This window comes from Lepidochelys kempii, chromosome 12, assembly GCF_965140285.1.
Source record: "Lepidochelys kempii isolate rLepKem1 chromosome 12, rLepKem1.hap1, whole genome shotgun sequence".
NCBI classification, from domain to species: Eukaryota; Metazoa; Chordata; order Testudines; family Cheloniidae; genus Lepidochelys; species Lepidochelys kempii.
This window is the reverse complement of record NC_136391.1, coordinates 1,362,628-1,378,738: the sequence shown is the minus strand read 5'-3', so window position 1 is coordinate 1,378,738 and position 16,111 is coordinate 1,362,628. Positions and strand designations below refer to the sequence as shown.

General features: G+C 45.5%; 1 protein-coding gene across 3 annotated transcripts in view; it reads right to left on the bottom strand.

Moving 5' to 3' along the window:
* The window catches only part of CFDP1 (craniofacial development protein 1), a 127,612-nt gene that overhangs the window by 102,049 nt on the left and 9,452 nt on the right, over positions 1-16,111 (bottom strand). For all 3 annotated transcript variants that reach the window (XM_073307049.2, XM_073307050.2, XM_073307048.2), the window contains exons 3-4: positions 15,654-15,894; positions 11,828-11,946 (exon numbers count right to left, since the gene is read on the bottom strand). In XM_073307049.2, the coding sequence (XP_073163150.1) occupies positions 11,828-11,946; positions 15,654-15,894 (360 nt within the window). The remainder of the gene's footprint in view (positions 1-11,827; positions 11,947-15,653; positions 15,895-16,111) is intronic.

The following is a 16,111-nucleotide window of genomic DNA, read 5'->3' as shown; positions in this document are numbered from 1 at the left end:
ATAAATGCACCTCCTCACTGTGTGTCCAAATGAAAGTGTCTTTGATTCCAAACTTGGGACAAACTCAGTCATATGAAGTTTTTCCAAAGAGCCTCTGTCATAAATATAAAGGGAAGGGTAACAACCTTTATGTGTGCAGTAACATAAAATCCCTCCTGGCCAGAGGTACAGAATCATTTACCTGTAAGGGGTTAATCAGTGTCAAGGATCCTTCCCCACTGTGAACTCTAGGGTACAGTTGTGGGGACCCGCATGAAAGACCCCCTAAGCTTATTTCTACCAGCTTAGGTTAAAACTTCCCCAAGGCACAAAGTCTTTGCCCTGGGATTAAGTAAAATGCTGCCACCACCAAGTGTTTTAGACAAAGAACAGGGAAAGGACCACTTGGAGTCCTATTCCCCCAAAATATTCCCCCAAGCTCTATACCCCCTTTCCTGGGGAAGGCTTGATAATAATATCCTCACCAATTGGTACAGGTGAACACAGACCCAAACCCTTGGATCTTAAGAACAAGAAAAATCAATCAGGTTCTTAAAAGAAGAATTTTATTTAAAGAAAAGGTAAAACAATCACCTCTGTAAAATCAGGATGGTAAATACTTTACAGGGTAATCCGATTCAAAACATAGAGAATCCCTCTAGGCAAAACCTTAAGTTACAAAAAGACACAAAAACAGAAATATACATTCCCTCCAGCACAGCGAATTTTACAAGCCATTAAACAAAGAAAACCTAACGGATTTTCTAGCTAAATTACTTACTAACTTTACAGGAGTTGGAGAACTTGCATCCTTGATCTGTTCCCGGCAAAGGCATCACACAGGTAGACAGGAACCCTTTGTCTCCCCGCCCCCTCCAGATTTGAAAGTATCTTGTCCCCTCATTGGTCATTTTGGGTCAGGTGCCAGCGAGGTTATCTTAGCTTCTTAACCCTTTACAGATGAAAGGGTTTTGCCTCTGGCCAGGAAGGATTTTATAGCACAGTATACAGAAAGGTGGTTACCCTTCCCTTTATATTTATGAATATAACAGTTCAATTAACCTAGTTGGCACCTGACCAGAAGAACCAATGGGAAAAGAAGATACTTTCAAGTCAGGGGGAGGGGGTTTGTTTGTGCTCTCTTTTTTATGGTTCCCTCTTGGGACAGAGAGAGAGATCAAGCAGGTAAACCAGCTCCTAAAAGATCCTGAAATAATACATCTAAAATTACAGAAATTGTAAGTAATAGCAAGGAAATGCATTAGATTATCTTTTGTTTTAGCTTGTGAATTTTCCCTATGCTAAGAGGTAATTTTATTCCTGTTTTGTAACTGGGAAGCAGAGTCAGACAGGAATCCTCTGTGTTTTAAATCTTTTTATTTACCCTGTAAAGTTATCTTCCATCCTGATTTTGCCGGTGCGATTCTTTTTCTTTTTTTTTTTTTTAAATAAAATTCTTCTTTTAAGAAGCTGATTGGTTTTCAGTGTCCTAAAAACCAGGGATTTGGTCTGTGCTCACTTTGTTAACCTATTGGTTGGTATATTATTCTCAAGCCTCCCTAGGAAAAGGGGTGAAAGGGCTTGGGGGGGATAGGGCTCCAAGTGGCCCCTCCCTGAATGTTTGTTTAAATCACTTGGTGATGGCAGCAATACCGTCCAAGGACAAGGAAAGGAATTTGTGCCTTGGGGAAGTTTTTAACCTAAGCTGGTGGAATATAAGATTAGGAAGTCTTTCCTGCAGGTCCCCACATCTATACCCCAGAGTCCAGAGTTGTGAGGGAACCCTGACAGCTTCTCTGATGGAGCCATCTGCCAAGGAGGATGAGTCCCTTGGGGTAAGGGTGGGAAGAGAACTACTCAAGGGGCAATACAAATGGATTCTAATTGCATTCCACAAAGTCAACAGTGAGCACCTCCGCGAAGGTAGGAAGAGGAATCAACTGCAGGGAACACATTGCTTAAATCTGGCCCTTGTGGTTCAGAGACCCGGGCACTCATCACAAGGAAGGGGCAGCCTTGGGCAGCACTGAGCACTTTGTCCTGCCTGTTCTGGAATTCCTCTGGATCCAGCAGGCACCACTCCTTGCTGAGGGTACAGTGACTGCTGCTGTTTATAACCTTGCATGGAGCCACCTGGTGCATGGAATGAAGCGGGGTAGCTGCCCACTGCAATGACTGGGGACCTGCAGGATACTCATTTGTTCTTTTGATTGGCTTGTCTCGTGTGGGTGCGCATTCATGGGCAGCTGAATGTGGGTGTCCACTGGGGAGCTAAGGGAGGCAGTTGTTTCGATAGCCCATATGCGTGCACTATTTAAAACAAATGCGTGACTGGGAACAGGATGAGGAGTGGTGGCGGTAGTGGGGAGCCTGGAGAAGTTAAGGAGGCTGCGTGGCTGAAACTCAAAGGGATAGAGCCAAGGGTCTAGAAAGCTGGTCTCCAAAGCCTAGGCAGGTCAATCCAGATCATGTCTCTAGTTGCATGGATGTCACCTCTACTGAAGGTACTTTTACAGCCCTTATCACCATATTGTGAGGTGCTCACAGACTCTTTCAATACAGTTACCCTCCTGCCCTTGTAAGATAGGGAAGTGCCCTGCCCACTAGACAATCCTTCCTCTCTGTAATTAATGTCCTCTGAAATGAACTCTCAGATTAGTTCCCTGTTTCTGATCATTATTAGAACTGGCTTCTGTTCTGACCCCCCCCCCCCACCCCCCCCGGCCTGGATTCTAACCTGGCCCGTGACACATTGCAGTGATAGCGTGGATCCATGGGCCAGCTCCAGTCACACTAGGTCAGTTTCATTGCGATTCTGGATGAGGATCAGCTCTCTTTCAGCTGGAGATTGGTTTCTGCACCCAGTGCCCAGCAGTAATTGACAGAAAGGACAAGAGCCGCAGAAGTTGGGGCAGCCAAACAGAACACAAGCATCCCGATAGTCCAATTACAGATAAAAGCCCCTGGCATCAGAGAACTGCTGCTTATTAATGCAGCCGCATGCCTTGCATCATGAGGCAAGTTCATAAGCAGAGCGCTTCAAAAGGGCTTCCATCCACCCAGTACGAGATGACACTGAACTTTCATTGAGAGGTAAACAGGATTTGCGAATTGCTCCCACTGTCCATGATTTACAGTTCTCTGTGAGACAATTGCCCGCTACTCTGTGCCTATTACACACAAAAGGGATATGAAAAGCTGACAATGAGCAGCAGAGAGTGTGTCAGAACAAGGGAATAGGTGCCAAGGAGAAATGGAAATCAGGTATCGAGGAATGATCATAATAATTCCAAGACTGAGACGCTTCAGCTCTGAATGCAATAGGTAAACTATTAATTTAGAAAACAGAGTAGGCCATAAACTTGGTCCTTTATTTATTAGCTTACTAAGAAGCTTCTCTAAACTAGCAAGGGTGATCCAACAGCAGACTTAGTCTAATTAGATTAATTAATCTAATATAGAAAAGGGTAGTTTCTCCTGGGCCTGGGATCATGGAAAATCCTACATGACACAATGAGCTGGACATAGAGGTGCCTTCCCCACCCCAACCCCTAGGAAGCTTGGGGTGATTATGTATTAAACACCTTGTGTTGCAGATTAGATGCGTTTTCTCTGTATCTGTATAAGAATAAAACTAAATGGTTTCCTAGGAAGTAAGAGTTTCAAGAAAAGACCATTGAGATCTGTACCTCAAAACTATCCAGGCTTGAATCATAGAATATCAGGGTTGGAAGGGACCTCAGGAGGTCATCTAGTCCAACCTCCTGCTCAAAGCAGGGCCAATCCCCAATTAAATCATCCCAGCCAGGGCTTTGTGAAGCCTGACCGTAAAAACTTCTAAGGAAGGAGATTCTACCACCTCCCTAGGTAACGCATTCCAGTGTTTCACCACCCTCCTAGTGAAAAAGTTTTTCCTAATCTCCAACCTAAACCTCCCCCACTGCAACATTACTCCTTGTCCTGTCCTCTTCTACCACTGAGAATAGTCTAGAACCATCCTCTCTGGAACCACCTCTCAGGTAGTTGAAAGCAGCTATCAAATCCCCCCTCATTCTTCTCTTCTGCAGACTAAACAATCCCAGTTCCCTCCGCCTCTCCTCATAAGTCATGTGTTCCAGACCCCTAATCATTTTTGTTGCCCTTCACTGGACTCTCTCCAATTTATCCACATCCTTCTTGTAGTGTGGGGCCCAAAACTGGACAAACTACTCCAGATGAGGCCTCACCAATATCGAATAGAGGGGGACGATCACGTCGCTCAATCTGCTAGCTATGCCCCTACTTATACATCCCAAAATGCCATTGACCTTCTTGGCAACAAGGGCACTGCTGACTCATATCCAGCTTCTCGTCCACTGTCACCCCTAAGTCCTTTTCCGCAGAACTGCTGCCTAGCCATTCGGTCCCTAGTCTGTAGCTGTGCATTGGGTTCTTCCGTCCTAAGTGCAGGACCCTGCACTTATCCTTATTGAACCTCATCAGATTTCTTTTGGCCCAATCCTCCAATTTGTCTAGGTCCCTCTGTATCCTATCCCTGCCCTCCAGCGTATCTACCACTCCTCCCAGTTTAGTATCATCCGCAAATTTGCTGAGAGTGCAATCCACACCATCCTCCAGATCATTTATGAAGATATTGAACAAAACCGGCCCCAGGACCGACCCCGGGGCACTCCACTTGACACCGGCTGCCAACTAGACATGGAGCCATTGATCACTACCCGTTGAGCCCGACAATCTAGCCAACTTTCTACACACCTTATAGTGCATTCATCCAGCCCATACTTCTTTAACTTGCTGACAAGAATTCTGTGGGAGACCGTGTTGAAAGCTTTGCTAAAGTCAAGAAACAATACATCCACTGCTTTCCCTTCATCCACAGAACCAGTAATCTCATCATAGAAGGCGATTAGATTAGTCAGGCATGACTTTCCCTTGGTGAATCCATGCTGACTGTTCCTGATCACTTTCCTCTCATGTAAGTGCTTCAGGATTGATTCTTTGAGGACCCTCCTTGATCTAAATCTAAATCTTGATCTAAATTCTATAGCTTTCAAAAAGGAACCATTCCCAAAATGCAGCCTCAGCCCACTTAGAATGCAGCATAACAGACACTTTCTCCCAGGAAGAAAAATCCAGTGTTTGGTTTTCAGGCCCTTTCTATAAGCTATCATTGTGCACAAACAACATCATTTTCCTTTAAAGAAAATAACGCCCCCAGCTCCCCAACCTAGCACTGTTCAGATGGGTGTTCACAGGGGTGGTTCTCAAGCCATGGTTCATAGAATCTTTACTGGCAGCCTGCAGAATAGCATGTTTTGAGATGCAAGTAGCTGGGGGATTGAGGTGTCAATTACTCTGATGCCAGAATGGCTGGAGCTTCAGGCATGGTTATTCATAAAAACAGGGACAGGAGACTAGAAAGATGTTCCAAGGAGCTAAGAATCAGCTGCATGCCACTGTAACATCGCCACAAGCTATGGATGGCATCGCCCTGCTGGTCTATCTCGAGCCACCCTGAGTTTTGGGGACTTGTTGATACAGGGCTTGCTTTAAACAATATAAGTTAAGGTAACCTTGGTGGTTTGCAGGATTACACCAAGATTACACCAAATCCCCAGATTTGATTTATTCTAGAAAGAAGTCACAGTTTAATTAGTAACTGAACTCATTTCACCGACAGACCCCCTGGAGATAAGCCCATTGCTGAAGCGTGGGAGGCTGCCAGAAAAGCAGTACCTGCACGAAAAAGAGGTCTTAAATTAATGTAGGGCATTCGGCATGTAATATTAAAAAACTGTAGCTGGAATGAGTGGATATTGATGTTTAAAGCCCTGAGCTCAGTTTTTGAGCACCCTTGCTAAATTCTATTCCCCCAGGGCATGTCACTCCTTTTGACAGGCAGGAATAAAAGAATCCCTGCCCAATCCCTCCTCCTCCCCCAAATTATTATCAACATGGTGAGGGAGGGAAGTGAAAATTTTCACATCCATTTTGCAAGACCTAGCTATTGTGGTAATTGGCACCCTCCAAATGCACAAGAAAGATTTAGGGAGAGATCTCATGCCTGGAGACCCTACAACACCCTTGTCTCCCTCACAGTGCTCTCCTGCCGTTCAGCAAGATGCTCTTTTCTGAGGGACAAGAGAAAAAAATTAAGGCTAGGATTGTCAAAAGAGAACAAGTTCACATAATTCTGCCAGGCTCCTTTGACAATCCCTGCTTTAAAGGCATTAATGCTTAAGCACTCTTCCACCCATGGAATACTTGTGTTCTTAAGAAAACCTACAAGGTACATTTGCCTATTAATCAAAGTCCTCCTTTAAACTATACGCTTATCATACCCACCTATATGCACAAGAGACTTGAATCAGCAATAGCAACTGCAGATCCACACCCCACAGATTTCAGAAAAATTCAGTAATAGTTTCTTGGTGAGCAAACCTCTTATACCTCTAATTAGGCTGTATCCTGAATACGAGACCTTTGTGTGATGTGAAGGGAGGAAAGATTACTTTGGTAACTGAGCGGGAACATGGCTCTGCAATGATTCGTTTGGCTGAGAAGCTGCTTTATCCAAGTAGCAGCGTGGGTTTTTTAACTGGCAACCTGCAGTGCCATTGATTAGTCTCTTTTCATTTAAGAGCACAACTGCATCTAAACTTCTATTTCTCATATGTGCAGGTAAGAAATAAGCACGTATCATAGAATATCGGGGTTGGAAGAGACCTCAGTATGTCATTTAGTCCAATCCCCTGCTCAAAGCAGGACCAACACCAACTAAGTCATCCCAGCCAAGGCTTTGTCAAGCCAGGCCTTAAAAACCTCTAAGGATGGAGATTCCACCACCTCCCTAGGTAATGCATTCCAGTGCTTCACCACCCTCCTAGTGAAATAGTGTTTTCTAATATCCAACCTAGACCTCCTCCATTGCAACCTGAGACCATTGCTCCTTGTTCTGTCATCTGCCACCACTGAGAAGAGCCAAGCTCCATCCTCTTTGGAACCCCCCTTCAGGTAATTGAAGGCTGCTATCAAATCACCCCTCACTCTTCTCTTCTGAAGACTAAATAACCCCAGTTCCCTCAGCCTCTCCTCACAAGTCATGTGCCCCAGCCCCCTAATCATTTTCATTGCCCTCCGCTGGACTCTCTCCAATTTGTCCACATCCCTTCTGTAGTGGGGGGACCAAAATTGGACACAATATTCCAGGTGTGGCCTCACCAGTGGTGATAGAGGGGAACGATCACGTCCCTCGATTTGCTGGCAATGCTCCTACTAATACAGCCCAATATGCCATTGGCGTTCTTGGCAATAAGGGCACACTGCTGACTCATATCCAGCTGCTCATCCACTGTAATCCCAGGTCCTTTTCTGCAGAACTGCTGCTTAGCCCGTCGGCCCCCAGCCTGTAGCGGTGCATGGAATTCTTCCTTCCTAAGTGCAGAACTCTGCACTGGTCATTGTTGAACCTCATCAGATTTCTTTTGGCCCAATCCTCCAATTTGTCTAGGTCATTCTGGACCCTATTCCTACCCTCCATTGTATCTACCTCTCCCCTCAGCTTAGTGTCATCTGTGAATTTGCTGAGGGTGCAATTCATCCCATCATCCAGATCATTAATAAAGATGTTGAACAAAACCAGCCCCAGGACCAAGTGGCACTCCGCTTGATACCAGCTGCCAAGTAGACACTGAGCCATTCATCACTACCCATTGAGCCAGACAACCTGGCCAGCTTTCTACCCACCTTATAGTCCATTCATCCAATCCATACTTTTTAAACTTGCTGGCAAGAATACTGTAGAAGACCGTATCAAAAGCTTTGCTAAAGTCAAGATATATGCAAAGGCTCAAGTCTTAAAACAGTCCTGGCGAGAAGCAATGGAACCTAGCATTTAGAGTAGAGGACTGGGAGTCAGGGCACCTAGGTTCTCTTTGTGACTCTGCAACAGATGCTTTTGGGAAAGTCCCCTGCCCACCCTCCAGAGGGTAGGTCAGTATCTCCATTTTATACACAGGAAAAGTGAGGCACCGCAATTGGGAGGCTTACCTCATTTTTATGAATAGCACTTTGAGATTCTCCAACAGAAGGTGCTACCTTCAGAAAATACAAGGTATCTATTATTTCAACAGTACTAATTCCATTGAGAAATAGGTCCAAGTTACGTGACCGGCTCACTGTCTTTACATATTGCTCATCACCCATAATTAAAAGCAATGTCACTGGGAGCAGTTTATCTATGTTTCCCCCTCCCTTCTTGGATAACACTGGGGTGTTATTGCTTGGGTTTGTCTCCCCCTGGTGGAGAATTCAATTCCATACGTTTTAATTTTTCATGAGGTTAGAAATCAGCATTTTGTCTTATTACGCAGAGTGACGATTCTGTTCTGTTGCCAACATCATTATCTTTACCAGGCCATAATCCAGCCAGCCATTATGCAAGTTTCACCAACCCAGGGTAGCCAATGCTCCTCAATACTAACTTCGGGCATTGCTAACATGCTTCTCACTGTGGCACCTAAGCATTCAAAATAAGGAGTAAGCGTCATCATCGTTGTCCCACTATGACCAAATGCCCTGCACTTCCTGACACATCATCCTACAAGGTGGCTGAATTCCATGGGGAAGGGGCTGGCAAGCCATTTGCCAGCATCCCTCATTGCGGGAAGGCCTAAGCAAAGTATCGAGTTTATCCTTGTGCTCTGAAGATGGCCAACGACTAAGCTCCACAGAAGGATGTTCCATCACTGTGCACGGAGAAGCCTGCCTCCACTACCATTATCCCCGTCCTCATTAATGCTTTAGATCAGGAATGGGCAAACTTTTTGGCCCAAGGGCCACATCAGGGTTGCGAAACGGTATGGAGGGCCGGGTAGGGAAGGCTGTGCCTCCGCAAACAGCCTGGCCCTCGCCCCCTATCCGTCCTCTCCCACTTCCTGCCCCCCAGACTGCCCCCCTCAGAACCCCTGACCCATCCAATCCCCCCTGCTCCTTGTCCCCTAACCACCCTCCCCGGGACCCCACCCCGTATCCAACCCCCCCGCTACCTGTCCCCTGACCCGTATCCACACCCCCCGCCCCTGAGAGGCCCCCAGATCCATCCAACCCCCCCCGCCCCACTCCTTGTCCCCTGACCACCCACTCCTGGGACCCCCATCCTTATCCAACCCCCACCTGCTCCCTATCCCCTCCTCCCAGGACCCCCCCAGGACCCCACCCCCGTCCAACCCCCCCTGCTCCCTGTCTCCTGGTTTCTGCTCCCCCAAACCTCCTCCCCAACCAACCACCCCTTGACTACCCCCTGGGACCTCCTGCCCCTTATCCAACCCATGCCCCCTTACCATGCAGCTCAGAGTGACAGGACAGGCTTATTGGAAAGCCTGGGAGGTGGGCAGGCACAAGCCGTGCTGCCCGCGCGGCTGCAAGAAAGGAGGGACAGCGGAGGAGGGGCCGGGGGCTAGCCTCCCTGGCTGGGAGCTCAGGGGCCAGGCAGGACGCTCCCGCGGGCCGGATGTGGCCCGTGGGCCGTAGTTTGCCCACCTCTGCTTTAGATAATGGCATAGAGAGCAAACTTACAAAGTCTGTGGACAATACCAAGCTGGGAGGGGTTGCAAGTGCTTTGAAGGATAGGATTAAAATTCAAAATGATCTGGACAAACTGGAGAAATGGTCTGAAGTAAACGGGATGAAATTCAAATAAGGACAAATGCAAAGTACTCTACTTAGGAAGGAACAATCAGTTGCACACATACAAAATGAGAAATGACTGCCTAGGAAGGAGTACTGCAGAATGGAGTACCACAGAGTACTGGGGGTTGTAGTGGATCACAAGCAAAACGTGCGTCAAACAGTGTCACACTGTTCCACCAAAAAAAAAAAAAAAATAGTGAACATCCTTCTGGGATATATTAGCAGGAGTGTTGTAAGCAAGACATGAGAAGTAATTCTTCTGCTTTACTCTGCGCTGATTAGGCCTCAGCTGGAGTATTGTTTCCAGTTGTGGGCACCACATTTCAGGAAAGATGTGGACAGACTGGAAAGAGTCCAGAAAAGAGCAACAAAAATGATTAAAGGTCTAGAAAACATGACCTGTGAGGGACGATTGAAAAGAGTGGGCTTATTTAGTCTGGAGAAGAGAAGACTGAGAAGGGACAAGATAAGAGTTTTCAAGTACATAAAAGGTTGATACAAGGAGGAGGGCGAAAACCTGTTCTCGTTAACCTCTGAGGACAGGACAACAAGCAATGGGCTTAAATTGCAGCACCAGGGCAGTTTAGGTTGGATATTAGGAAAAACTTCCTAATTATCAGGGTAGTTAAGCACTGGAATAAACTGACGAGGGAGGTTGTGGAATCTCCATTATTGAAAATTTTTAAGAGCAGGTTAGACAATCACTTGTCAGGGACGGTCTAGATAATACTTAGTGCTGCCATGAGCGCAGGTGATTGGACTAGAAGATCTCGAGGCCCCTTCCAGTTTTATGATTCTATGAGCTTTGTCCTAAGCTCCCTCAACTGCAGCCTACTTGCTGATCCCAGCACTCTCACAGAGATGTGAAAGGAGACACAGTCCAAGAGATAGTCAGGCCTTTGCTCATGGAAGGCTTTGAAGAGAACCAGCTCCTCAAAGCACACCCAGTGTAAAACAACCCATTAGTCCAGCCCTAAGTCTGTCAGCTTTATAAGGGGGTTGGCTAGCAGCAAGGTGCTACTACCCCTGTGTCTTGTCTTTAACAAGACTTCATGTGTCACCTGATCCCCCTCTCTCTCACAGATCTTGGGAGACAGACCAGTCCTCGCTTGCAGACAGCCCCCCAACCTGAAGCAAATACTCACCAGCAACCACACACCAAAAACACTAACCCAGGAACCTATCTTTGCAACAAAACCCAATGCCAACTCTGTCCATATATTTATTAAAGTGACACCATCATATGACCTAATCACATTAGCCATGCCATCAGGGGCTCGTTCACCTGCATGTCTACCAATGTGCTATATGCCATCATGTGCCAGCAATGCCCCTCTGCCATATACTTTGGCCAAACCGGACAGTCTCTACGCAAAAGAATAAATGGACACAAATCTGACATCAGGAATCATATCATTCAAAAACCGGTAGGAGAACACTTCAAGCTCTCTGGACACTCAGTAACAGACTTAAAGGTGGCAATTTTGCAACAGAAAAGCTTCAAAAACAAACTCCAACAAGAAACTGCTGAGCTTGAATTAATATGCAAACTAGATACTATTAACTTGGGTTTGAACAGAGACTGGGAGTGGCTGGGTCATTACACATAATGAATCTATTTCCTCATGTTAAGTATCCTCACACCTTCTTGCCAACTGTCTAAATGGGCCATCTTGATTATCACTACAAAAATTTTTTTCTCCTGCTGATATAGCTCATCTTAATTAATTAGCCTTACTCCACCTTTTCATATTCTCTGTATGTGTGTATATATCTATATCTATCTATCTATCTATATATCTTCTTACTATATGTTCCATTCTATGCATCTGATGAAGTGAGCTGTAGCCCACGAAAGCTTATGCTCAAATAAAGTTGTTAGTCTCTAAGGTGCCACAAGTCCTCCTGTTCTTTTTGCGGAGACAGACTAACACGGCTGCTAATCTGAAATTAGAGCCACAGTGGACTGCAGTACAATTTGCATTACAAGAGTTGTCCATGGTCAGTTATGGAACTAGAACTGCACAGTGAGAACAGAAGGAGCATCTAGCACTGTTCTGCACCACCAACATTTTAGCAGGAAGACAGATGTTCTAGCCACTCATTTTCCAAAGGCAACATACAATAACTTGGACATACCAGCTCAAGGCAAACTCACCTGACCTCTTCACCTGCAAAATCAAACACTTTGGTGATTGTCACTTTTGCCATGTCTTTTGGCTTCTCTGTCTCTTTTGCTTCTTCCTGGAGTTTGCTCGAACTCTTCTCCGCTGTAGTCTGAGAAACACAGCAATAACAAATCAAAGAAACTGAATCCTGCAGTGAGACCACCTAATTATGTCAAGTGGCCTATGGACCACCCCATCAGTCAGGTGGCACTGGCTTTACAGCTCAGATCCTGACTCCACTGGTCACTATCGAAGAGCAAGTCACCCACAATAACGGCAAAGGAGACTAGTGGCTCAGCTGCCAGATTTAAATTCGCCACTTGGATTCTAACCCTCATTGCAGGGCCAGGATTGGAACCTCAAACTTTTCTGCACACCCAGCAGAAAAGCCCAAAGAATCCCAGGGCTGTCTTTTATGGGACCGAATGCAAAAACTAGCATCAGTATAAAGTTCAGAAAGTAGGCAAGCATCTGGAAATTCCAAATTAAGCTTTCTACTACCAAATTACACTCACCTGTCCCATAACCTTTCATCAACTAAAAGCAATGTACTAAAGTTTGCTTTTAAACAGGAAAAACAAAGAGAAAATACATCTATACAAAATGGTTACTTTCCTGTTGCAGTAGAGCTCTTGAGAATTTTCTGATGACTGATTTCTCATCCTTATATAAACACTGGTTTTTGCATTTAATTGCCTTAGCTAATTATTATAATTCATTTTAAAGAAGTCGCCAGATTGTTAGCTACCAGGTAGTGGGTCAGCTTCTGGTCAGGCACTTCCCCCTAGTCAGGAACAACTGCAATTTACAATGGTGCACACAAATGACAACTGCAAACTTTTCAAGCACACCTGTAAAACTTTGTTTTCTATCCACTGTACACGTGCCATACATTTAAAAGCAGACATGACTTTAAGAAATCCTAAATCAAGATTTCCCAAATCTAGCCCAGGCTCTACACTGAGAATTAACTGCATGCGGAACTTTCAAAGTCCAGCCATTATTTAGCAATGAGCCTGCAAAAAAGCAGCGATCAGAATAGTGTATTTTTTTTTTCACCATCTTATTTTTAAAACAATCCTGAATGTAAGAGACTCAAATGTTCAACAGGCACTACTTTACCTTTGGGGGGAGGCCAAGCATGAAGATTTCAACCCAACTGGAGATTTTTTTTCTAAAAGTTATGAGCAAATGAAAACGAAGGATTATACAACTGAAGCCATTTTGCAGCCTTCAGATGCAGCTGTATTCTGAAGGGTGGCTCTGTATAAATGGCCTTGTGGGGATCAGTGTTTAGTGTCTCTCAATGACTCCAGCGCACGTATACTCAAGTTTACAAATGTTTTTTCTAGTTGCCAGCCCTGTACACTCACACTGTGATCTGAGAGTCAATCTGGGTTCCTTCCTCTCACTCACCACCACTTCTACTTAAGGTTCTGGGGGCAAACTGTGCCCTCACTGACTCCTGTTCATTCCTATTGTCTTCAAGTACATGAAAAAGTGACATTAGGAAAATAATGTATTTTAGGATTTTTGTATTGCAATTTAGCAGCTGAAAGCCAGGTGGAGCTAGCTCCATGTGACCAGCTACCAGGAAGTGCCAAACCACTTGGATTAGTCAATTTCATTACGTTAATATTAGTTCTAGTTAGTTTCACATTCAGGTTCTTGTGCTGAAATGTTTACACAAAGTATATCCTGACCAAAGGATCCAAGATCAATGGACTTTATAATGTCAGACTTCTGCCATGGAGAGGACAGTTGGGTCGGAGACTACACAACCAAGCAGTTTACGTTAAAAAGCACCACCCTGAAGAAAGGCAGCAGGGAGATTGTGATGGTGCCCCATGAAAATATGCTTATGAATATATATATATATATATATATGAATGACATAACTGGAATATGTTTTATGCTACATATGCCCTGTAACATATCTATGTAAAGGTTATGATCTACTGAATCTATTAATCCTATTTGTATGCATGTATCATTTTTGTATTCGACGTTATGAATACTGGCTTGATTTCTAGGCAGCCTTAGTAGAGCATTTATTTGGTCAGCTTCTTGAGAAAGGAATGTGCAAATTAGGTACCCAATCAAGAAACACTTAAAGGGCAATGAATCTTGTAAGGCTCCAATCCACATAAGAAGTCTACCTGAGGACGTTCAAGGAAGCATGTGAACCATGGCTGCCACCTATAAGTTCTGAATCAAGCATGGACAGGTGACTTGCCCACGTGACTCCAAAACTCCATCTTGGAGCTGAACTTTGCATAGCCTCTCCACCCCCAAGGATACCTGAAAGAAACTGGAACAAAGGACAATAGCTACAGGGGGTGTGAGTGATTGCTGGACCCAGACTAGAAGGAGTATAGTCTGTAAAAGGAAGCTTACTGGAATTCCTCTAAGGGTGAGGTTTCTACCTGTATTCAGGGTTCTTACTGTATTAGACATAGACTTGCGTGTTCTATTTTATTTTGCTTGGTAATTCACTTTGTTCTGTTACTACTTGGAATCACTTAAATCCTACTTTCTGTATTTAATAAAATCACTTTTTACTTATTAATTAAGCCAGAGTATATATTAATACCTGGGGGGGGGTGCAAACAGCTGCGTATATCTCTCTATCAGTGTTACAGAGGGCAAACAATTTATGAGTTTACCCTGTATAAGCTTTATACAGGGTAAAACAGATTTATTTGGGGTTTGGACCCCACTGGGAGTTGGGCATCTGAGTGTCAAAGACAGGAACATTTCTTAAGCTGTTTTCAGTTAAGTCTGCAGCTTTGGGGCACATGGTTCAGACCCTGGGTCTGTGCTGGAGCAGACTGGTGTGTCTGGCTCAACAAGACAGGGTGCTGGAGTCCCAAACTGACAGGGAAAGCAGGGGCAGAAGTATTCTTGGCACATCAGGTGGCAGCCCCAGGGGTTTCCGTGATCCAACCCGTCACAGAGATGAGATCCCCTTTCATTCAGAGTGACAATCCAAACATGTGGCATCTTCAGGACACCCTAGATTGCAGGGGGAAGTGAAGGATATTGGTATGTTTTACACCCAGGGCCAGCTCCAGGCACCAACTTTCCAAGCAGATGCTTGGGGCGGCATTGAGAGTGGGGCAGCAGTCTGTGTCCCGCGGCAGCTTTTGGACGCTCTTCGGGGGAGAGGGGAGGGGAGGGGGCGGCAATTCAGTGGCAGCTCTGCCGCTCTTGCGGCAGCGGCAATTTGGCACCAACTGCTTGAGGAGGCAAAATTTGTAGAGCCGCCCCTGTTTACACCCCGTATTTCCCCTCCTCCTATCTTCCTTTTTTGAAATGCACACATAACCAAAGAGGAACAGTGCTGCACTAGAAGTATTCATGCAAATTACACTTGCCATTTGCAGCTGTGTGCAGCCCACGGTAGAGGGAGTCAACCTGCCCAACATTTAACAGGAACCGGACAAGCCATTGGCAGCTGGCAGCTCCAGTTCCCCTCCTTCCCATGCTGGACCAGACCGTCCCATCCCACCACCATACTGAAGGGTTTAGCCAGGACTTCACCACTCTTAGCCAGTGCAACAGGCTAGATGGAGCGTCCATGCCAAAGCCAGTGAGGAGATAGGCCTTGTACCTTGTGACAAGAGCTCAACCCCATTTCTGACACCCATGCCTTACAAGGCCACATTCGGGATAGGAGGAATCCATTGTTTTGCTGTTCAACCCAACACTCAATACTAACTACAACTATTCATCACCATCTGCAGATTTTAACCCTCTGGATTCTTTCCCCCACTCAATATAATAAAAACTGCCCCAGCCAGGTTTCTCCATTACCTTATTAGTCTGTGGACTGGTCAGCTGAGCAGCAGCCGGTGCTTTAGATTTCTGCCCCACATCACTGAGGAAACTGGCCCACAGAGCATCCTCTTTCTTCTTTTTCTCCTCCTCCTCCGCTCTGCTTCCTTTCACCTGCCTTAGACTGTCGGCCTCCTCTTTTTCCTCACTGTCACTTTGTTGATCCTTTGATTCCTCTCTTTCCCCTGGCACTAACAAGAGGCCTCCTCTCTCCCTTTTCCTGGGAACAGATGACAACAGAAATGCTGAGATAGGGCAAAGCCTCACCAGTAGAAACATGAGCATGGGTGAAGTGACTTAACGATTCTGTATTTACAGACTGCTGGATTCTCACCATGAGGCTTCCATTTACCTTCAAGGGGAGACACTGAGCCAGAACCCCACACCGGTCAGAAAGTTGAAGGGCAAGGTTCAAAGAATCTCTTTAAATGCTCCAT